General features: G+C 54.5%; 1 protein-coding gene across 1 annotated transcript; it reads right to left on the bottom strand.

The window, feature by feature from the left end:
• Positions 1 to 450: 450 nt before the first annotated feature.
• On the bottom strand, positions 451 to 19,246 carry RUFY4 (RUN and FYVE domain containing 4). The gene is made up of 12 exons (XM_032857180.1): positions 19,123 to 19,246; positions 17,855 to 17,993; positions 17,618 to 17,724; positions 16,048 to 16,173; positions 15,666 to 15,772; positions 15,177 to 15,320; positions 14,708 to 14,777; positions 13,181 to 13,807; positions 12,491 to 12,597; positions 6,611 to 6,757; positions 1,670 to 1,780; positions 451 to 1,140 (listed from the first exon to the last, which is right to left on the bottom strand). The coding sequence occupies exons 2-12, from the start codon at positions 17,892 to 17,894 to the stop codon at positions 1,038 to 1,040; spliced, it is 1,689 nt and encodes a 562-aa protein (XP_032713071.1). The 5' UTR covers positions 17,895 to 17,993; positions 19,123 to 19,246; the 3' UTR covers positions 451 to 1,037.
• Between the last annotated feature and the right edge of the window lie 2,581 nt (positions 19,247 to 21,827).

Genomic DNA, 21,827 nt, shown 5'->3' with positions numbered 1-21,827 from the left:
CCGGGGAGCATCTGGGACTCCCAGGCCCCGCTGGTGGGAGGGGACGACGCACAACTTCTTTGGGAAACAACTCAGTGGTTTCTTAAAAGTTAAACATATACCCATCATAGGACATGGCCATATCATTGCTGGGTGTTTCCCCAAGTGAAATAAAAGCCGATGTCTGTACAAAGATTTGTATGCAGCTGATCGCAGGAAATATATGTGTAACAGCCTCAAACTGGACACAATCCAAATGTCTGGCAACAGCTGAACATGTAAACCCCACAGATAAGGATAAACCCCAAAATAAGGATGCCGAGTGAAAGAAGGCAGACCGTAGAGAATGCATGCCATATGATTCTGTTTATATAAAATTTTGGAAAACCAGTGTCTAGTGGTAGAAAGTAGGTAAGGGTTTGCCTTGGGAGTGGGAGGGCGAGGGAGAGATTACAAAGGGCGTGAAGAAAGTCTGGGGCTGATGGATGTGTTCATGAGTGTGAATGTGGTGATGGTTTCATGGGTGTATATTAAAGTCAAAACCCATCCAGTGTGCAATGTGTGTGAAGTGTGTTCAACGTCCATAGGATCTCAAGAAAGCTGTAAAAAATGAAACCTAGCCAAAGCAGACCTTCAAAGCCGACTCCAGACAGGACACTGCTGAGTGTGGTGAGCAGTGGGCTGGGCGAGGTGGGGCTGCCCAGAAATGTCAGGGCCCACGCGTCTTCTTCTCGGTCCAGGATGTTCTGAGCATGGAGGGCCTTCAGGGAGGCGAATGGCTGGCGCCCTCACGGACAGGAGAAGCACGGACAGCTGTGGGCTTTGTCAAGCTGTCCCACTCATGGGTGGGGGATGCAGGGCTCCAGGAGGCCTCCTCACTCCTGCCTCCTGCGAGCCAGCCGGCTGCTTCCGCTCTCACACTGAGGGTGCGCACAAGGGCTGTCTGTCTTAGGTCATCAACTTCTAGAAGGCCGGACTGGTCAGACAAGAGGGATGGAAAGGGTGGAGGGGAGGGAGGTGACCGGGGTGGGGTGGGTGGCCCGTCCTGGGTGAGCCCGTCAGCTGGATTGAGCTTCTCCCTTCTCAGAGCAGGGTGGGCAGCGGTGTTCTCTCTTCTTGTAATCCACAGAGCAGGCATGGCAAACCAGGCCTCCGCAGAGCCTGGGAGCAGAGGAAGGAAGAGTAGGGAGCTCCTGGGTGTGTACATGGGAGGGGAGCATCGGGTTTGCTCCTAGCTCCCAGCAGAGCAGCCCTGGGTCTGTCCAAGGAGACCTCCCCTTTCCTAAAAGGTGTCTCAATGCTCCACCCCCTCCAGAGTCCTTTAAATCCAAAGGACAGGTTCTCCTGCTCGCCCCCTCCCATGGTTAGTCCTGCCACCCTGTTCCCAGAAGAAGGTGAGGGGAGTAGCTTCCTTTGTTCAGATCTCCTCCCAGACCAGAAGCCTCTTCATCTGTCTCTTCTCGGAAGGATTGCACAGTCCCATCTTCCAGACACTGTTGCTTATCTGACCCCTTCCCACTGTTCTGGTTCATGTCCACGCTAACTGTTATGTAAAGTGAGTGGCCAGTGTTAAGTGGCTTTCATAAACCCCCAGTTCCTGGGTCCCTCCCTTCTGAGCAGGGGCAGAGTGCTGTGGGCTGGTGGAAACAGCACTTGTCTCAGAGCAAGACTTCTGTGCCCTCTCAGTTACCTGCACGGGTATCGCCGAGACAGTCGGCCAAAGATCTTATTGCAGTCCACACAGCATCCGGGGGCGGTGGAAGACGGCCGCTGGGCTTTCTGCCACAGCTCACCCTTCTCTCTGGGGGGGGGGGGGGGGTGGGGGGACACACAAAGCGATGGGAAGATGGAGAGACCAAGACGGGGAGAAGGAGAAACATGGAGACCAAGAAGAGATAGAGAGGGAGAGAGAGTCATCCAGAGACACATACAAAGGGAAAAAAAGAGAGAGACAGTAAAGCAGAAAGACAGAGACATAGAAAATGAGAGGGAGACACAGAGGGACAGAAAGAGAGATGGTCAGAGAGAAAGGAAGTCAGGGAGATGGAGAGGGAGATAAAGAGAGGTAGGTAGTGAGATAAATGTAGAGAGAGAGAGAGAAAGACCAAGAGAACAAGATGCAGAGACAATCAGGGACACATACAGAGAGGGAGAGACAAATACAGAGAAAGATGGAGCGACAGAGACAGTGATAGAGAAAGACAGAAATGAAGAGACCATGAAAGACACACACACACAAGAGATGAGGGAGTCTGTAGTCTTTGGGAAGATAGATGGTGACACCCGGGTCCCCCTAGCCCCACATAACCTTCATAGCCCACCTCCTCCAAGGAGACCCCAGCAGTTTCTTATAATGCTCTTAGCTTTCATTTGGCACTTGATACAAATCCTTCTGGTTATGTATGCTATACTCCGGCAAAACTATCCTTACTGGGTTGTTTTTTCTTTTTTTTAAGATTTTATTTATTTATTTGACAGAGATAACAGGTAGGCAGAGAAGCAGGCAGAGAGAGAGGAGGAAGCAAGCTCCCCACTGAGCAGAGAGCCCAATGAGGAGCTTGATCCCAGGACCCTGGGATCATGACCTGAGCGGAAGGAAGAGGCTTTAACCCACTGAGCCACACAGGCGTCCCTGTTTGTTTTTTTTTTTTTAAGGATGTGTAGGGGGCACCTGTGTTCACCAGTAAGTTAAGCTCCCACTCTTGGCTCAGGTCACGGTCTCAGGGTTTTACGAGATTGAGCCCCGCCCCTGGCTCTGAGCGGGGTGTGGAGCCTGCTTCAGATTCTCTTTCTCTTTCCCTCTGCCCCTCCCCCTCTGTTTCCCTCTTCAGAAAAAAAATATATTTTTTAATCAAAATGATACATACACATGACTTAAAAATCCAATAGTACAGAAGAACTTATACCAGAAGGAAACAGACACCCTCCCTACTCCCTCCAATCTCAGTGACAAACCACTTCTTATACTTTTAGCTTTTTCTCCTTGATATTACTTCCACACTTAAGTAATATGCTTATATCCTCTCTCCTTGACACATCAAGAGAGAACGAACACCTTACCTTGATGTCAGGGGGTTAGCTTAGTTAGTACCATCCCCACTGACTCCATCTCCTTCCTCTCCAGAATACCCCTATTTCTGGGTCCTCTCTCACGATTGTAGTTTTCCAGAATATGCTCACACATTTATTTCTCACTCATCCTATGAAGCACAGATAGCATCCGGACTGCCATTCTGTAATATGATGATGCCAGCGTACCTTCCTCTTCGGGGGGACTCCTCTTCTCCTCTCCTACTCATCTTTTCCTTCAACATCCAATATGGTAGCTGCTAGCCCCATGTGGCTACTTTAATCTATATCTAATTTGACTAAAATGAACCACAAGTAGAACTTCAGTTCTTCAGTCACACAAAACCCATTTGGAGTACTCAGTTGCTACATGTGAGTGGTAGCTACCATATTTGACAGGGCAGATAGCAAACATTTCCATCCTCATAGAAATTCTATCGGATTCTATTCTATATGTAATATTGTTTAAGTGCTAATGGACATTTGTTCTGTAATTGCAGTTGTTTCCTGTGCTTGGTCTTTAGGTTAATTCCAACATTAAAAAAAATCAATAAATAGTATTTACTGTATTAGACAACATATAAATATATTGCTTCAAGGAGAGCTAAGATGTGTTCTACACATTTCCTTTCTTGGAAATTTTCTGTTTTTCCAGGATTTTGCAATTGCCTTCCTTTGCTTCTTGCATGACTTACCTTTCACATAGCCTAATTATTCTCTCTCCCCAACAAATTGTTCATCATATCAGTTATTCTGTTGATTCTCTTTCTCCCCAGAGACTTTCCTCCTGGGTCCTCAATACTTCTGCTGAAGTCTGCACTGACTGTTACCTGGGCTTGCTGTCCTTTTGTCATCTTGGGGATTCCCTTTTCTTCTCTCCTGGGCTACCATGACTGTTCCCTAAATTCCACATCTTCTCCTTTCTTGGCTTACTTCCTTGTTTTTCTGAAGTACATCCTTAATTAACTTTCCAGGAAAGGCTGTGTGGGAGGTACATTTTCTGTGACCCGTCTTTCTTAAAAATGTCTTTCCTGCATCACCTTTCCTATTGGCTTCATAGTTTGGCTGGACCTAGAATTCCGGGGCAAAAGCTATCTTTCCTCAGAACTTGAAAGTATGACTGCATTGATTATTATTATTTTTTAAGTGGACTTCACACGTAGTGTGAAGCCTAATGCAGGGCTTGAACTCGACCCTGAGATCAAGACCTGAGCCAAGATGAAGAGCTGCTTAACCTACTGAGCTACCCAGGTGCCATTGACCCCTAACATGTTTTTCTGTGTCCTAGTTCTTTTATAAGTGATGTGTCTGAGTATATTGTCCTCATCTTTATTTTACTGAGATTTCACACACTGTATCTCAACATGCATTTCCCTTCCTTTTGATTGTTGTGCTGATCACTCAGTGACATCTCTACATCTGGAGACCTGTGACCCCAAGAGCTGGGAAAGTCTCTCAGCTTTTTATCTGATAATATCCTTGATTTTATTTTGTCTTTCTTTGGAACTCTTGTCAGTTGGAGAGGACAGTGAGACTCCTGGATTGATTCTTTATGTTTGCAATTGTTTCTCTCATGTATTCCATCTCTTCATGCACTGTAAGCTATGCCCTGAGGGACTGCCTCCTTTTCCTTTTCCAGTCCTTATGAATTAAAAAAAAAATTTGAGAGATATTTTTAATTTCCAAGAACATTTCTCACCTTTGGATGGTCACTTTCCACAGCACCGTGTTTCATGGGAGATGGATTTTTTTGGTTTGCTTATCTTTGTCTCCCCCCTTTATGTTCTAGATTCTTTTCAAACATCTGGGGCTCTGGTTACCATTTCATGTTCAAGCTGCTGGAGCCTCAAGTAGTGGACAGGGTGGTTGGTTGGTTTGTGGCTTCCCTTTAGGAAGGACTGGGCAGGGAGCTACTTGCCCCATGGACTGTCGAATGTCAGAACACACTGCCCTTTCATTTGGGGACATCTGACTTTTTTTTAGAGAAGGGCATTTTAATTTTTTGCCTCAGAGATAGAACCCTCAGTGTTGACATTCTGCAGTCAGGGAGGCAGGCAGAAAGCAGGGTACACTGCTCTTTCTAATGACTTTATCAGTTATTTTTTCCTGATTTCTGTCTCCCATGTCATTTCTGCCATCTACATCCCTGGTGTTTCTGGGCCCTGAAGTTCTAACTTGGGCTAAATCCAGTATCTAGTTTTTCATCCATTTTCCAGTTTCTGGAAAGTAGCTGAAGTCTCTTCTCTGTTGTTGGCTCCTCTACCTTTCTCTCTGTTACAAGTTTTCTTTCTTTCTTTCTCTTTCTCTCTCTTTCTTTCTTTCTGATCATTTTAGTGAGATCTCGGGAAGGAAAATATGTGATGCGTTGTGTCAGTCTACCATCCTGATGCAGAAGTCAGCATCTAGGGCTTTCCATTGCCTCTTTTGGCTTAGGGCCAGATTTTCCATGACACTTCTGCAAGGGACATTGTACTGTGTAGCCTGGGATCTTGGGATAAGTTTCTTTAACATGAGGAAAAGCATTTTTCCCTCCTGATGCACTGGCGTATTTCCTTGGAATGCCTAGTGACATTTAGTCAACTTTCTGTGTTTCCATTTTATATTCTGCTGCCAAGGTGCTCAGAGTTAAATTTCAACCCTAACGCTAATCCTAATATCTTGGGAGCATATATTTTTTCTCTTTGATTTCCTCTATTTTTCTTTAACAATCATATATATTATATATAACAATTATATATATGTGTATGTGTGTGTGTGTGTATGTCTTTTATTGTTGGCTACCTCAAATTCTTTTGTGAGCTATAAAGCTAACATTGTATGTCCCCCTTTCTCCCAGTTGACAGCTCCTTGGAGGAGATCATTCCTTCAATTCTTGGTTTGTTCTTTCCAGGTTAACCTCTGCCTTCTCTCATCTTTAGTATCACTTGGATTTTGTGCCAGAGGATTTAGCTCTAGATGATCTCTCCATGACTTTCCAATTCTAATGGAAGCTGAGTCCAGTGGTACCCTGCTTCCTGAACTGGGTCAAAGTATAACATTAGCTCCCCACTGGCCTGAAAGGCAGAAACCAGGCTTTCCACAACTCCTCCATCCCCCAGTGTGTTAGTGGTTTGGAATTGATCCTGGTGAGTCCAGCCTCTGGAACCTAGGACAGATGACCCAGGATGGCCCACAGGCCTGGTGGTCTGCGGAAGCCCAGCAGGCAGTCAGGCATAGGACATATGATTTGCTCTTAGTTAACCTCCCCCTTCTCTCAATTCCTTCTCTATCCGTGGGTTCCTTTCCTTTCTCCTAACCTTGTAGGTGTGTGTATGTGCGGGTGCATTGGAGTGGTGGTGTCCCTTAGAGCCAGAGGACTCTCTGTAATTTATATGCTGTGTGTCCTTGGTGGCGAAGTCTGCCTCTCTGACCTTTAGTATTCTCATCTATAAAATGAGGAGAACAGCTGGGGTGGCCAAAAGATGAGTTAGCATACAGAAAAGGTTCAGAATTTTCATTCCCCAGTCTCCACATCCCACTCCATCCCCCCTTCTACACCCAGCCCCACCATGTCTGCCCTTACTGAATCAGCTCCAGCACCCTCATCTTCATGGCGTGGACCAGGTCCCGCTGCCCTCCGAGCTCCTCCTCATACATGGCGTTCCTCCTCTCAGCCTCCTGCTGCTTCTGTTCAAGCTCCGTCTGCAGCTGGGCCTTCTCCTCCTGACACCTGGGCACAGAAGGAGGACTCAGTTCTCTGTGTTTGTGCCTGAGGTAGGCCAGGCCTCTGCCTGCTGGGGGGCTCTTGGGGGAAGCTGGTGGTGCCTCCCACAGCCGAGGTGTGCACACACACTGTACATGCCTCACACATGTCAACTACACACACGCTCACATATATACACACACTACACACGTACTCCCACCTCTCACAATCCCCCTGTGCCACACCGCACATACACACACACACCACATACCGCATACATTGTGTACAATCCCAACACGAACACTATGCCACACAACACACACCACACAAGTCACAATACACCACACATACTACACACATCACACACACACCATATAATACACATATCATATACTACATGCTGGTAGCACACCCACACACGTGGGGCAACACATCATAGATACACATAATACACTCACAACACATCTATACCACATAACACACACATACCACATGTGTATGACAGAACACATGCATACCGTGGGCCACACACACACACCATACACACCGCACATATACACACTCACACCACACACACACACTCACATAGACACACATACTCCACACATTCTCCACACCCCCACACCCTCCTGTGCCACACATGCTCACACACACACAACACACCATACCACACACACCAAACGGACACTGTTGGTGTCTGGGGCCCCAGGCTGGTTGGGCTGTGCCTAGCCGAGAACAATTGTTGGGTTGGGGGGGGGTTAGTGGTGTAGGACTTGGGGTGATTTTTAGTTATTAAAATATTTTGAAAAATTATGGTACATTGTCTTTTCAATTAAAAAAGGCAATATTAAACATATGGCTTTCGTAAATTTTTGTTTCAGTTTGGGCTTGGCATTGCCTCAGCTCTGTTCTGGCCTCTTCCTTTTGTCTTTGGTGGCTTCCTAGAAGGTTCCAAGAAATCTGCTGGACTGGAAGTAAGAAGGTCCCAGCCCTTCCCTCCATCGCTCAGATGGGAGGGTGTTGCAAAGCGGGTCCACACATCCTGTGACCTCAGATGTGTGTGCGTGTGTCTGTCCGTGCGTGGCCCCACCCTGGGCTTCAATGGGTTTGAGGCTTTGCTAGAGGCTTCACAATGAACTGAATTATGAATTTTTACAACACTGCTGAGTAGCAGGCCTTAGAAAGAAAGCTGGGTGGGCTGTGAGATCAAATCGACTACAGATACCCATGGAAATTCCAGCAGACCACCAGTCCCTGCAGCCTAAGGAAGGCTGTTCTTGTGCTCAGGGCCATGTTTGGACTTTTAATGAACGTTCTGGTCTCCAGTATCCTTACTTAGTACTGGTGTTTCGTTTCGTCGAGCTAGTTTACTTGCACAGTGATCCCAGGGCCTTTGCTGAGGCTGGTGCAGACCCGGATGTGAGCACCATGATTATTACAGTGTGTCTTTGAGGTGGGAGGGAACATTTATTAAGCACCTCCTGTGTGCCAGGGGCTGTTAGAGGGGGCATAGGAGCAGTGCCTATGGCTCTTGGTGGAGCTTAGAGTGTGTCTGGGGCAGTGGTCAAAGCAAGTGATAAGCCAGTGACACGGTGAAGCTAAGGGTATGAACGGCATATAGGAGAGGTGGGGACAGACTTGAGAGGGTGCTTGGGAAAGGCTCCCAAGATGAGGTGACCTTTAAGCAGATCCAAAAGATGAGAATTCAGCCATGTAGAGCCAGTGAAAGGCACATGCAAAGGTCTGCAAGTTGGCAAGAGCTTGTCTTCTTTGAGGAACTGAAAGAAGACAAGGGAAGTTGGAATTTCATGAAGGGCAGGAGGTGGGGGTGGGCAAGAGATGAGGTGGGAAGGAGTCAGGGCCTGATCTCTGCTTCGCTGGCCCCGAGAGGAGTGGACTTCGACCTCAGTGCAATGGAAAGCCACTGAAGTATTTCAAGTGGGGGTTGATAGACACTCCTGGTGCAGGAGGGGACACGGAGGAATTCAAGTCTATGGAAAACCTACTACATGCCAGACCCTGAGCTCGGTGTTTTATAGCCTGGCTTCATTTAATTTTCACAAACGTACGGACAGGTAAGACAGTTGTCATTTTACAGGAAAGAAAATAGAGCTTCAGAGAGGAAATCATACTTGCTGAGGGCCATAAGGTTTGATAAGTGGAGGGAGCAGAAATCTGGAGCAGACCTGTCAGGCCATCAACTCTTTCTGCCTCCCCACACTTTTATCCAGGCAGGGCCCTGGTCACCAGCAGTTTATAGCACCAGAGTGGAGCAGGCAGTGGCTGGGAGCAAAGGATGGGTCCTTATGAGCCCCTGGTGTGCCCCAGAGAAGCTCACTGGGGAGCAGGAGGGGGAGAAGTGTGATGTTTGCCTAATTCCGCATCCGAAGACCACTTCCACTCACACCTGATCTAATCACTTTTGCTTTGAGGTCTTACCCCGGGGCAGAGGAAAGCCACTTGCTTGGCAGGATGGTCTCAGAGAGCATCGGAGCTGTAGGAGGAACTCTAGCACCGTCTCCTTTTGCAAATCAGGGACTGGAGGCCAAACAGGGAAGGCCAGTTTCCCAAGGTGGCTTGGCCAGAAAGCCGGGAAGTGGTTATTGCATGCACCATAGCTCAGTTCCAAGTGTATTTTCTTGGCCCCTGGTTGGTCTGCTGGGGTCTGGTGCTTGGCTGGTCGTCTGGGTCTCCCCTGTGTGTCTAGCCTGGGGCTCTGCACCCAGGGGCCGTGCCCCTGCCCACCTTCACTCTATTCTCCACACCACAGACAGAGCAATCCTAAGCCCAGGGGACCCCCCACTTCCCGCTCAAGACTCTGCTCCAGCCTTCCAGAGCATGTGGGAGTGTCCCTCTGCTCCAGCCCCACAGCTCCCCCTTCGGGGAGCACTCCTGTCTCTATCCATGTTCCTGGACTGATGTTTTCGCACAGACCCCGTGACTAGCTGATAATCCCATTTCTATTTGTTGAATTGTCGTCTGTCTCTGCGGGGCCCGGAGAGCAGACACTGCCTGTTCTGCTCACTGCTGTCATCCCGCTCTCGGCCTCGGTAGAGGGACAGCACTATTGCTGGCTGACTCAGTGGGCCCCACAGCACTTCTGTCTGGCGGTGGTGAGACAGCCCATCCCAGCTTGGTGCCCACAGCCCCCCCCCCCCCGAGTATGACATTCCTCCCAAGCTCCCTGGACCCCAGGTGCCAGGGGAGCACATCCCCCGTCCTCCTAGCTGCAGGAGCGTCTGTTCCTGCTGCCCGAGTTCTTATGACTTTCCAGCAGATCCCCAGCCCATGCCTCTCCTCTGAGCTCCACACCCTCCGCGCTGCCCAGCAGCTCCACTTGCCCTTCCGACTGGCGTCTCAAACTTACATGCTCTCGCCCCAGCTCCTGACTTTCCCCCCCACAAGCCCGCCCTGCTATGGCAAACTGTCAGCGGGGACTCTGGACTCTGAGCTGGTCAGGCCAGAAAACAAGAGTAATTCCCGGTGCCTGTCTTTCTCTCTCCCACCAGGAACCCCGGCCTCACTGTGGCTCCAGAATCCTGCAGCTTCTCTACACCTCCATTGCCAGAGAACATCTGGGGGCTCGACCGTGCTCCCCTTCTTCATCAGCGCTCTTGCTTCCTTACAGATTAGCCCCACAGAGCAGCAGCCCCACCTCCAGCCCCTGAGAGCACAGATCAGTCTAGAATAGGCAGGTCTATGGGGACAGATGAATGCTTGCCTAGGGCTGGGAGGTTGGGAGAAAATGGCAGTGACTGCTCATGGTACAGGATTTCTCTTTGGGGGTGATGAAAATGTCCTAAACGTTCCTTGTGGTGATCGAGGAACAATTTTATGAATACACAAAATCCCACTGAACTGTTTAAAAAAAAAAAAGGCAAACATACTTAACATTAAAGCCAAAAGTCAGTTCTTGTCCCTCCTCTACTCAGGACTCTCAGTGGTTCCTATCTCACTCTGAGTCAAAGCGAAGGTCCTCTGGATGACCTGTGAGGGTCTCCTGTTACCTGACTGACTTGCCACTCCCTCCTCTCCCTCCTTCACTCCACTGGGCCTCTGTGATGTTCTGATGACCTGCTACGGCCATTCCTACTTCAGGGCCCTTGCTCTTGCTGTTCCACTGCCTGGAACATTCTTCTACCACATACGCACATGGCTTATTCCTCAATTCCTTCAGGTCCTCAATCAAGCATCACTTTTTCAGGGAGGCCCTCCCTGGCCATGCTGCCATATTTAACCTATACCCCTTGAAACTCCCACCCCCTTTCTCTGCTTGACTTTCTTCCTTCTTAGGACTTGTCACATCTGACACTATGCAATTAACTTGCTTATCATGTTTACCATTGGCTTTCCCCCACTAGAAGGGACGTTCCCCAGGAATAGGGATTTGGTCTGTGTTGTCTGCAAGAGGATTTCTGATATGCTACAACAGGCCTGGCACCGAGTAGGCAATCTGAGTGTCTGTGGGATCATGGCTGGGATGACAGGTGACAGGATAGTGGGCTGTGAGACAGGGGGTCCCCTAGCTGAGGGAGCAGCCTGGGCCTGGTGGTCTCTTTGGGATCTCCCAGTTGCTCCCTCCAGCCCATCGTGATTCCCAGAGAAGGCTCCTGGGTGGGCAAGGCCCCTGCGTTCGCCTAGGGCCTGGGTCACAGGAATCTTTCCTGACCAAACCACCAAGCTCAGCTGAGCATCCGGTGGGAGAAGCCCGGGGAGGGGTGCCTTTTGGGGTTGGTTTCTGGGCCCACAGCCTCTCTCAGCCTTTTCAGCAGAGAGTCTGTCAAGCGGCCTGAGATTCAGTCTGAAGCACAACTACCCAGGCTCCGATGGGGTTTGGGCTGGCACCTCCCGGGGTGGGCCTCAGCCACACGTGAGAGACAGAGCCCGGTGGGCACACGGAGGCACACGGAGACCACGGGAGACAGACACAGAGACTAAGTCAGACCCAGGAAGACCTTTGCATGGCGGAAATATTTTTAAAATTCTGAAAGAGAAACTCAGACGTGCAGAGGTTAATAGCATGATGGAAAGTGGGAGAAGCTGGATGGTGAGAGGGGGCCGAGCGGGAGAGGCGCAGGGACTGAAATAAACACAGGCACTCAAAACAGGGCCTGAGGGCCCGTGTGTAAGCCCTCCAGTGCTGCAGTTGGCTGCTGGGGTGTGGACCTCAGCTCCTCTACTAACTAGTGACATTGGGTGAATTGTGCAGCACCTTTGAGACTCAGTTGCCCCATCTATAACATTGGGATTCTTAGAGAACCTACTTCATAGGTTAGGAGGGAACACCTAGAAAGGTGCCAGGGACATAGTAAGTGCTCGGTACGTGATAGTTACGATGACGATTGTGACTCACGAGGGTGAAGGAGAGGCTGGAACAGGAAGCAGGAAAACGAGAGGGGATATGGAGGGAAGATGGAGAGCAGGGAAGGAGACCGGCTTGAAAAGAGCAGAGCGGCAGCAAAGGGGCAGAGGGGAGCGTGGGAGGGGAGGGAGGGGCAGGAGGCATTCACCTCTCCTGCAGGCTCTCGGGGAGGCCAGCGAGGGAGGGGCCGGCAGGGCTGGGGGCCAGTGGGAGCTCCCCAGGGAGCCCAGGAGTTATGTCCTGCAAACCTCGCCCTCCTGAGCCTGTGCCCCACGCGGGAGCCACTCAGAAGGCGCTTCCCGGCGTGACCACGAGGGGGCGAGCAGGAGCCAGGGAGCGCCGCAGGTCCTGGGGGCCCCTCGGCCAGGCCTGTTTGCACGGACGGTTGCCAAGGTTACCTGCTGAACTGCTCCTGCAGTGTCTTCAGCTCCCCTTCCTGCTCCTTCAGCAGCTGCTCCTGGTGCCGGGCCTGCTCCTTGGTCTTCCGGAGCTCGTGTCTCAGGCTCTTGGGGGTGGGAAGTAAAGGAAGGGGAAGGGAGGCTGAGGGAGGAGGGCGGAGATGCCAGCTCCGGGTCTGACCTCACGACATCTCCGGAGACCCCAGGCCCGGCGAGACAGCCCTTGGGTGGAGGGCGGGACTGGGGACAGCACCGGGAGCTGAGACGCCAGGCTCTGCCCCTGGGTGAGCCTGGGGCCATTTCTTCCTTGGCCGAGGGATGAGAGTTACAGAGCTCAAGGGGCATGAAGACCCCGGCTAGAGAGGAGGCCGAAGGAAAGCTTGAAATCAGTCTTGGTAATCTCCGGGAGAAGCAAGTACAACAAGGGCCGCTAGGCGGCTGCCCCGGAGAGCTGCTGGGGAGGGGTCTCAGACTCAAGTGCCCGCAAGGGGCCAGGCACGTAGGACTGATGAATGAAGTGGCCCCCGCGAGAGCTCGCAGCAAGAAGACCCCCTCGAAGAATAATCATCCTGTGCGGACCAATCAGAATTGATCCGCACAGGATGCCCCTCCCCATCACCACTGATGACTCCCACCTGCGGGCCGGTTGAGGGAGGAGAAGAGGCAAGTACAGCGCTCAGCTGCTCTCACCTTGACCACATCCTGCAAGGCCACCTCTGCCGGCTCCTTCCTTCTGGTCACACTGGTCACTCCTCTTTCCTCTTGCGGTCTCTCTGGGGTGGAGTTTTCCTTTGTTCCCAGGTCCGGTAGGACCCTAGGCATCCGCGGACCGCTAGACGCCTCCCACTCTTGCCAGCTCCCTGACATTGTGTCCTCTATTGTCCCTGTGGGGCTGGAGGCCAGCAGTCTGTGGACACGACCCCACTCTGTTTCCCCATTGTGGGTCCCCTCTGCACAGGGCAGAACCCCCCTTCCCTCAGCCTCTGTCCCTATCACCTCCTTTGGAGCAGCTCTGTTGGTCCCTTCCCCCTGTCCCTGGCAACTGGGGGTTGAATTCTCCAGGCAGACCCCAGTTCTTGGGGCTCCCTTCTCCTGGGCTGGCTGAAGCTCCTTCCCCTCTGGTTCCCACGTGCTCCGTGGGGCCCTGAGGCTCTTGGGATCTTCTCTTTTCTTTTCCACGAAGGGAAGATGCCTGTGTTGCCAGGCCCCGGGAAGTCCAGCCAACCCGTCTTCCCTGGGCGCAGCTTGCAGACCAGCTTGGCTAGTGTGTGGCTCTTCTGGCTGGGCTCCTGTGGGGTCTCCATATGTGGCTGGGATCTGCAGAGAAGCCCCCAAAACCACCCCCAGTTACCAGCACCCCAGGTGGATCCGGGGGCCGAGTTCCTGTCTGGTCAGGGAGCAGTGGTTCCTCTCAGTGTTCTTTCCTTTCCTCCCCACCCTGACCTGCGCCCTTGATCTGGTTTCCGAGTTCTTCCCACCCTCTCCTCTCCTCCATCCTGCCCCCTGAAGTTCTCTGTGTTTCAGTTTTCTTGCCTGTGAAATGGGAGTAATAACACCTGCCCCACAGGGTTGTGGTGAAATCTTAAAGAAACCCACAGCGGCCGAGAGTCCCTTCTCTCAAGCAGCCTTCTGTGTGTTCCCGTGTTGTTCTGTGCATGTCTGCATCACCTCACTTAACAGGCTGTGTTGTGAGAGGTTCCCCCTTCTGGCCAAAGGCTGAGTCCTCGTGGTATCTGTACCTGGCACCTGGAAGCTGAGGGGTTGCCGAGCAAGACTGGGGAATGACAATAGCCACAAGCCACCACTTCCTGAACACGTGGACTGGGGCCTTGCTCTGGGCTACACATGGTCTGTCTCAACTGTCTCAACCCTCCTTCACAATCACCTTCAAGGCAAGACAAGTACTTTGCCAAAGACCTTGGTTATTAGGGGCAGAGCTAGGATTTGAACCCAGAAACCTGGCTCTTCAGTTGCTCCCTTGGCAAACTGAACTGAGAAGTTTGCCCATTGTTTGATGGAGGCCTTCCTATGTGCTTCTAGTTACCTAGCACAGCACTTCCCCCGACCCTGGGTCCCCTGCCTCCCGCGGATGGTGCCAACGGTCCCCTTCTCTCCTTGACATCTGTCTGTCTGTCTGTCTGCTTGGTTACTGCTCATCCTGGGGGGCCCAACAGAGATGTAAAGCAGGCAACTTGAAATGAAGTTGGGCAGAGGCACCTGCTTTGGGGAATCTTTGGTCTTTTTGGGTCTTCTTCCCTGGGTCCGTCTGGGACTGGAGTGACAGGACCTGTGGATAAAGGGTGGGGTGGGGCTGGCTGGGGGCCTCTCTCTGGTAGCAGTCGAACCACCCAGGCACCGCAGCACCCCTCCCGCCCTCACGGCCAATTCGGCTCTCTCTACCCCTGCCTGTGCCCCACCCACCACTCATCCTCACGTCTACCCGGGGCTCATCCTTCTGACCGCCCACCCCAAGCATCCAGCGGCTCCTTAAGAGTGTGTACTGTGTGCAGCCTCACGTGACATGAGGGGCTTACCCCGGGAAAACAAGTCTGGGGAGGGGGGCATCAGGGGCTCAGACAGCAAGAAGTGAAGGCTAGCAGGCCGAGTTTGGAGCTTGCTTGGGGTGGGTGGTGGTCAAACGGCAGTAAGGCCCTAGAAAAAGGGGGCCTCCCTCCCCCCAACTCACTCTGAGAACATGGGCCAGGCTTCATCCAGGTTCGGCCACTGCAGGTCCAGGTCGAAGGCCACCCCATTGAGAGCGTAGAGAGAGTCCAGGAGCTCTTCCCGGAGCTCGGGGCACACCAGAGGGCTCCGGGGGCCATACCAGTCCCTGTGGTAAGGGCGACCAGCACCCTTGGCCTTTGGCTTTGGTGGTATTGCTGCCCCCTGGACCCCTGAGAATCTGTTGTCCACCACATGGCATGATTCCCATGGCTGGGTTGCGGCCCTCGGGGAGCAGGTGGCTTGAGTATCATGGTGCTACTGGGATTCCTATGTTCTAACCACCCCACTCCCTTTGCCCTTTCTTCATTGACTTTCCCTTCATGGCTCTTGTTTTAGTTGTCCTTGACATTAACCCATCCATCTGGGTGTGGTGGGCGGGGGGGAGGCACGTTTCACAGGGAGGACAGTGGGCTCAGGGGGAGTCAGGAGGAGCATGCGCCATGAGCCCCACCTGGTGACCTCTGGGTTCAGGAGGCAGAGCTGCAGGGACTCGGCCAGCTGTCCCTGGGCCAGGCAGAAGCGGATGAAGGCACGGCCTTTTGCCAGAGGTGTCTTTGACTGCAGAGTGCACAGCGGGTGAATAGTAGGGGGGGGGGGGGGGACGGCCCTGTGCTATGAGAACGGAGGGAACTCAGCCAGCACAGAGGCCAGCTGGGAGCTTGTACTGTCTTGGGAGCAAAGACGTGATTGGAGGGATACTGAGGGCAGGGCTAACGAGACCTGAGGACCAGGTGAGCAGTCTGTGGTCAGAGGAGTGGGGATGGGTGGGAAGGGGGCCCCTGGAGGCCATCCCTGTCAAGGGCCCGGTGGCAGGGCCGCCTGGCCCTGGATACCTTGTCCTGGGTGAGGATGAAGCGGGCCGGCTCCGTGCTACCCCGCTGTCGCCACAGGGTGGCGCAGAGGAAGTCCCAGTAATCCTTCTGCGGCCTCAGGAAGCTCTTCTGCTCTTTCTGGTCAAACTGGTAGTGGGATGAGGGACAGGAAAGCATAGAAATGTTTCCCCCCCACCCCGCACCCACCTTGTATCCCAGCATGCAGAGAGAGGACAGGGCTACTGTGGGCACACCTGGCTCGGCCCTTACTGGCTGTGTGACCTCGAGCAAGGTGCTGGACCTCTCTGAGCCTTTGGTATTCTAGTCATGCACTCCAGTAACACTTGTGGAGCACTTATTTTGTGCCGGGCTTCGTTCTGTGCCCTGGGAATTCAGCAGTGGACAAGCTGCCCGCATGGGCTTACACTTGGTAGTGGAGACAGACAATGAACAAATCGAATAAGTAAAACATACGTTATGGCAGTACTGACTGCTAAGGAGAAAAATAAAGGAGGGAAGGAGACCAGAAAGTATGTGGTGTGTGCACACATGTATGTATGTGGTGTGTGTGTGGTGTGTGATGTCTGTGAGTGTGTCGCGTGTATGTGTGGAGTGTATGCCTGAGTGTGTGTGATTTAGGGTGTGTGTGCATGTGTTAAAAATTTGGATTTGAGGGGTCCCTGGGTGGCTCAGTCGGTTAAGCATCTACCTTCCGTTGAGGTCATGATCATGGGGTCCTGGGATGGAGCCCCACATCAGGCTCCCTGCTCAGTTCTCCCCTCTCCCTCTGTTGCCTCTCCCTCTGCCACCGCTCCCCTGCTTGTGCTCCCCCGCTTGTGCTCTTCTCCCCCTTCTCCCAAATCTGAAAAAATTTGGGTTAGAGTAACTAGAGAGAACTTCACTAAGGAACTGCGACTCAAGTCCAGATCTGAAGGAAATGAGTTGTGCCATCCACATTTCTGAGGGAAGAGCAGTCTAGGCAGAGGGCATCGCAAGTGCAAAGGCCCTGAGGTGGGCGAGTTCCTGGCATGCTTGAGGAAGATCAAGGAGTCCAACGTGACTGGAGTGCAGCAGATGAGGGGTAGACCGGCAGGAGATCGACACACGCACCAGACACACCTCACGCCTACGTATATGTACACTCACGCCACACGTGCGTCACACACAGAGACACACACAGGCTATGTGTGCATCCGTGGGGGTGGCAGGGTCATCAGGCACCTCAAGGGGCTAGAATGAGAATGTAATAAGGTGGGACAGGAGGAGGGCTTAGCCTGGCCCGTGGTAAGTACTAAGTAAAAGCGCCAGCAGCAGGAAGGCCAGCCCGAGGATATCTTGCCTCTGAAACTTCGGTCCTCAGAGCCGGGTGACCGCCCTGCCCCACCCCTCCCCACCTGACCCCAGCTGGGCCCCCACTTACTTCCTAGGCTATGGTGTCAACCCCCAAGAGTGAGGTCAGATGTCAGGAAGGGCTTGTTGACTCTGAGAGTGCTGAAACTAGTCGGTGGCTCTTCCTCAGTATATGGGAAAACCCTCCTGGCTATCTGGGCCCAGAGAGAGGCGGATGGGAGGAGGGCAGGGAGGGGGTCACCTGCAGGAGCAGCTCCAGGCAGCCACAGAGTGTGTGCAGCTCAGCACTGGCATCTGTCACTGGCCGCTGCGGGGCCCCGTAGCCCTGGAGGATGGCTGAGACAGCAGCTGGCGGGGGTGGGGGCGGGAGGATGGTGGACGTCAGGCTCCAGGTCGTGGGGACTCTGACAGAGGGGTTCCCAAGACCCCTCCCTTCTCCCCCAACTCAAGCCCAGAATATTTCTCCAGACGCACTCACCTTTCAGGTTCCTGGTGAGGATGGCCCCCTCCTCCGCCATGAGGATTTCAGAGTGATGGGATTCCTCGTGGTTCTGGGAGGTCAACCCGGAAAGGAGCCCCTTCCTGGATGGCTCCTTATCCAGGGGAAGAATCACAGCCTGGGCCAGAAATCGGATATATCTAGGGTCACACAGTGAGTTCACAGGTAGGATAAACACCCCAGCTCTTCCTTGTAGGCTGGCGTGGGAACGTGATCGTGTGGCCCCCATGAATGGGATGGGTGTCAGGCGCTGTGCTCCATGCCTGACATCATTGTCTTACTCAGTCCCCATTATAGTCTAGGAGGTCTGTAACTCCATTCGATACAAGATGAAAGGGGGGCTCAGACAGACAGAGAAGTCTTTGATCCGATGCCACAAAGCTCTAAGCTGAGAAGCTAGAGTTCGAACTCAGGACTGTGCGCCCTCACACGGGGCGACTTGGCATGAGCGGCCCTGTTCATGCTCCTGCGTGAGGACACTGGGCTGAGGGGGAGTCACTCCTGTTCCCCACAGGGAGCTTGTTGGAGCAGTCATCTGCCTTGAGGCACACATTCATCCTTTCCGGCCCCCAGCTGAGTGGAAAATGTGTGTTCTTTAAGGAAAGGGAGGTAGAAGTAAAATGAGACCCTAGAGCAGGGACTGTGCCAGAATACTGGGTATGTGTGGGAGCAGGGCAGCTGGTTTTAATCCCGTGGTCCTCTCCCAGGGGAACTGCAGCCTGTTGTTCCCTCAGTGGGTCCTGGGGCTCAGAGAGGAACCCTGGGGCTGCTGGGGGCCGGTGGCTTATCCTGATGTAACCTGGAGAAAAGGCCGGGCATGGGAAACCCACATGTCCTGCCTCCCAGGCTAAAGTTGCTGGAACTCAGGGGTGGGTGGGAAGGAAGAAGCAGAGGACACAGTGGAGGGGCAGGGAATGAGAAAAGAAGGTGAATGAGGGAGGTTGCATGGGGATGGTGTTCAGAAGACACTGAGCTGGGAGTTAAGAGACCTGGGTCTCCATCCTGATCCTGCTACTAACTCACTGTGTGACCTTTTGCTTTTCCTGGGCATCAGTTTCCCCACCTGTAGACCAAAGGGCAGACTGAGGGTCTCTGCGTCCCCTTCTGGTCCACTCTATACAATCCATGAACACCTAGATGGGCCTCCTCAGCTCCCTCTTCTCTGTCCAGGAGCCTCTGCCCCACACCCCACTCCTGGCATTGCCCCCTTTCTCCAGCCTCCCCCAGACCCCCTCCCTGCTCCTCACCTGGGAAGGCCTGGAGAGTGGGCACTGCAGACTGAACCTGTCCCTTGTGACTGCAGGTCCTGCACCGCCTTTCCCGGAATGCTGCCCGGGAAGTGACTCAGGCCCAGCCCAGCACCCTGGAGGGGGAAACCCTGCTCAGAGCAGGAGAAGCACAGAACTTGGTGGGTGGGGGGAGAGGGGGGAGAGTCAGGGCCCAGGGTGCCAGGGCAGAATGGGTGAACTGGGGGGTGGTACCCTTCAGGCAGACCACGTGCTAGAGTCACTCCTTGGCCACACACCAGCTCACTCTGAGTGACAGCAGCAATTGCCCCCCTGCAAAGTTCCCTTGTTACCTTCCCCTTGTTACCACGGTCACTTGCTCTTGTGTTTCTTCCTTGTCCCCACCAGGCGGCACCAAGAGGCTGGGATTGCCCTTCCTCCCACTCCTCGGCCAGACTTCAGTCTCTCGGTGGAAGTCTGGTGCAGGTGGGGACCCTGTCCTCCCCATCGCCCTGTGTCTCTCTCCTCCTCCCCACCTTAGTCTCGGGGTCCCCAGTGCCATACTGCCCGACCCGCCCCCTCTCCCCCAAGAATGGAAGTGAAACCACTGCGAAGGCTTGGATCCAGGACCCGGCCAGCTGGGTGTCCCTGGGCCCGTGGCCCTCCCACCCTGGCTGGGCTCCGCCTCCTTGAGGCTGGGGTCTTTCCACCTCCCGGTCCCCGTTTTTCTAGGCTGGGGTGCCCCGAGGGCGGGTCCTGGGGGCTGAGAACAGAGGAGCAGTTTCCCGCGCAGACTCCGGTTTTCCAGACCTCAGCAACCGCCTGTAAACAGTGGCACACGCAGTGCCGGAGCCCAGCTCTGCCCTCCCGCCGCCCCTTCCTGCGCGTCTCTCCCTCTCTGGGACTTGGTGTCCCCGCGCAGAGGCCCCGTTCCCCAACCCCCCGCCCCCGTCCCCTGGGTCCCCGCGTCCGCGGTCTCTTCCTCGATCTCTCTCCTTATCTGCTTCCTGCCTCCCCTGTCGCGCCGTCGGTCTTTTTCTCGCGCTCCCAGACTCTGCGGGTCGCCGCCCCGGGCCGCCGCCCCGGGCCGCCGCCCCGGGCCGCGAGCCCCCGCCGCCGCCGCCGCAGCCCCTCCCCGCGCCCCTCGGGTTTCCTCCGCCCCCGGCTGCGCCCGGGCGCCCGCGTCCCGGCCCCTCGCCCGGCCCGCACTCCCCTGCTGGCTGGCGGCGCGGGTCCAGGACGCTCCCGGCAGGGCCGCGCGGGGGGCCTGGCCGCTTGCCCCCTCCCGACGTGCGGGGCGCCCCCCGGCCGCGCGCTGGCCAGGGCCGGGGGGTGGGCCGGTCCCCACACACCCCCCTCCCCGCTCCCCGCCCCGCGCCCGCGTCCCCGCCCCCGGCCCGCCGGGCGCCCGGCCGGATGGGCTGCACCGTGAGCCTGGTGTGCTGCGAGGCGCTGGAGCCCGGGCCCGCCTGCGGCCCCCAGTCCCCGGGGAGCCCCCCGGCCCCGGCGCGGGTTGAGCGCTGGGAGCCCGGGGCCTCCGGCCGCGCCGAAAGCGGGCGGCTGCCGCTTCAGGTAGGACGCCGCGGGGCGGCCGGGGGGAGCGGGTGGCGGTGGCTGGCAGAGCCCGGCTCACCGGAGACAGGTAGGGAGCCGCGCCCGGCAAACGCCCGTCAGCCCGCAGCCGGGGCCGGTGGCCCCGGGGCGTGGAGGTGGTGGAGGCGGTGGAGGCGCGGGTCGGGCCGCTACCGGGTGAGGAGGCCCGAGCTGAGCCGAGGTCCCTCCTGAGTCTCTTGTGTCCTTGGAAGAGACGGATGTAGGACCGTCACTTATAAGGGCAAATGGTTCAGGTCAGTTTTAGGGCCGGGCTGGGAATGCTGGAGAAAGGCTCTGAGAGAATTTATTTCCCCTGAGCTGGTCCAGAGTTGACCGTGGGTCCCAGGGTAGCTGTGGTGGTTGTGGCCCACCTCTGTAGGCAGGAGGGAGGGGGACTTCTGAACCCGGGAAAGCCCTACCAGAGCAAGGACTGACCTAAAGATGATCTGGGGAGCTGGACCCCCCCTCTGCGACACCGCCCCCTCTTTCTCTGTTTCTGGTAAGTCTGGGCACCTTGCAAGTGAGCAGCAGACCCAGAGGATTAGGGATTGGCCCAGGCTGGGAGGTGGGTGTTTGTTCTGTCTGCCGGGGAACCACTAGATGTGGGCGCTAGATTTCTCCAAGGAGGAAGTGGAGGACAAGGAGACATTTGGGGTCACTAGGTAGGACTAGGTAACCTTGCTCTAGGCTACCTACTCAATCCCAACCTACCTGCCAGCCTGGGGCTGGGAAGTTTCCAGCCTCCTCAGATTTGTTTTGCTGCGCTGGGTTTGGATTACGCTGGGGTCTTACATCCCTCCACCTGAGGCACACGGAGTTTGGCACCATAATGTACCAGGAGGGACAGCCTTGGTGGGGCAGAGTAACTTGTCCCGACCTTGTGGTGGTGGTCCAGGTGTGATTCCGATGGGAGCCTGAATTAGCTCAGTGCCCCGGGGTGGGGTGAGGCCTCTGGGTGTCAGCTGGGCATCCCAGACTATCGCTTCTCAGTCCTGGCAAAGGGGGCAGAGGGTCTGGAGAGTGAAAGTGACCTGGCCCAACACCCTCAGGTCAGGCCCTTCCAGAGGTCATCAGGGCTTCTTCCAGAGGTCATCAGGGCTTCTCCTCTGACCCAGAGCCTCAAGAACCCTGCT

The sequence above is a fragment of the Lontra canadensis genome, unplaced genomic scaffold (genome assembly GCF_010015895.1).
Source record: "Lontra canadensis isolate GAN:19392208 unplaced genomic scaffold, GSC_riverotter_1.0 scaffold13, whole genome shotgun sequence".
Classification (NCBI taxonomy): Eukaryota; Metazoa; Chordata; class Mammalia; order Carnivora; family Mustelidae; genus Lontra; species Lontra canadensis.
This window is presented reverse-complemented; position numbering and strand designations above follow the sequence as displayed.

Coding starts and splice junctions, on each gene's coding strand:
- RUFY4 (XM_032857180.1), bottom strand. CDS start 17,894: ATGGCGGAGGAGGGGGCCATCCTCACCAGGAACCTGAAAG. Junction 14,778..15,176: donor GCCTGGCCCATGTTCTCAGA/GTGAGTTGGGGG, acceptor CTTTATCCACAG/GTCCTGTCACTCCAGTCCCA. Junction 6,758..12,490: donor CTGCAGGAGCAGTTCAGCAG/GTAACCTTGGCA, acceptor TTCTGTGCCCAG/GTGTCAGGAGGAGAAGGCCC.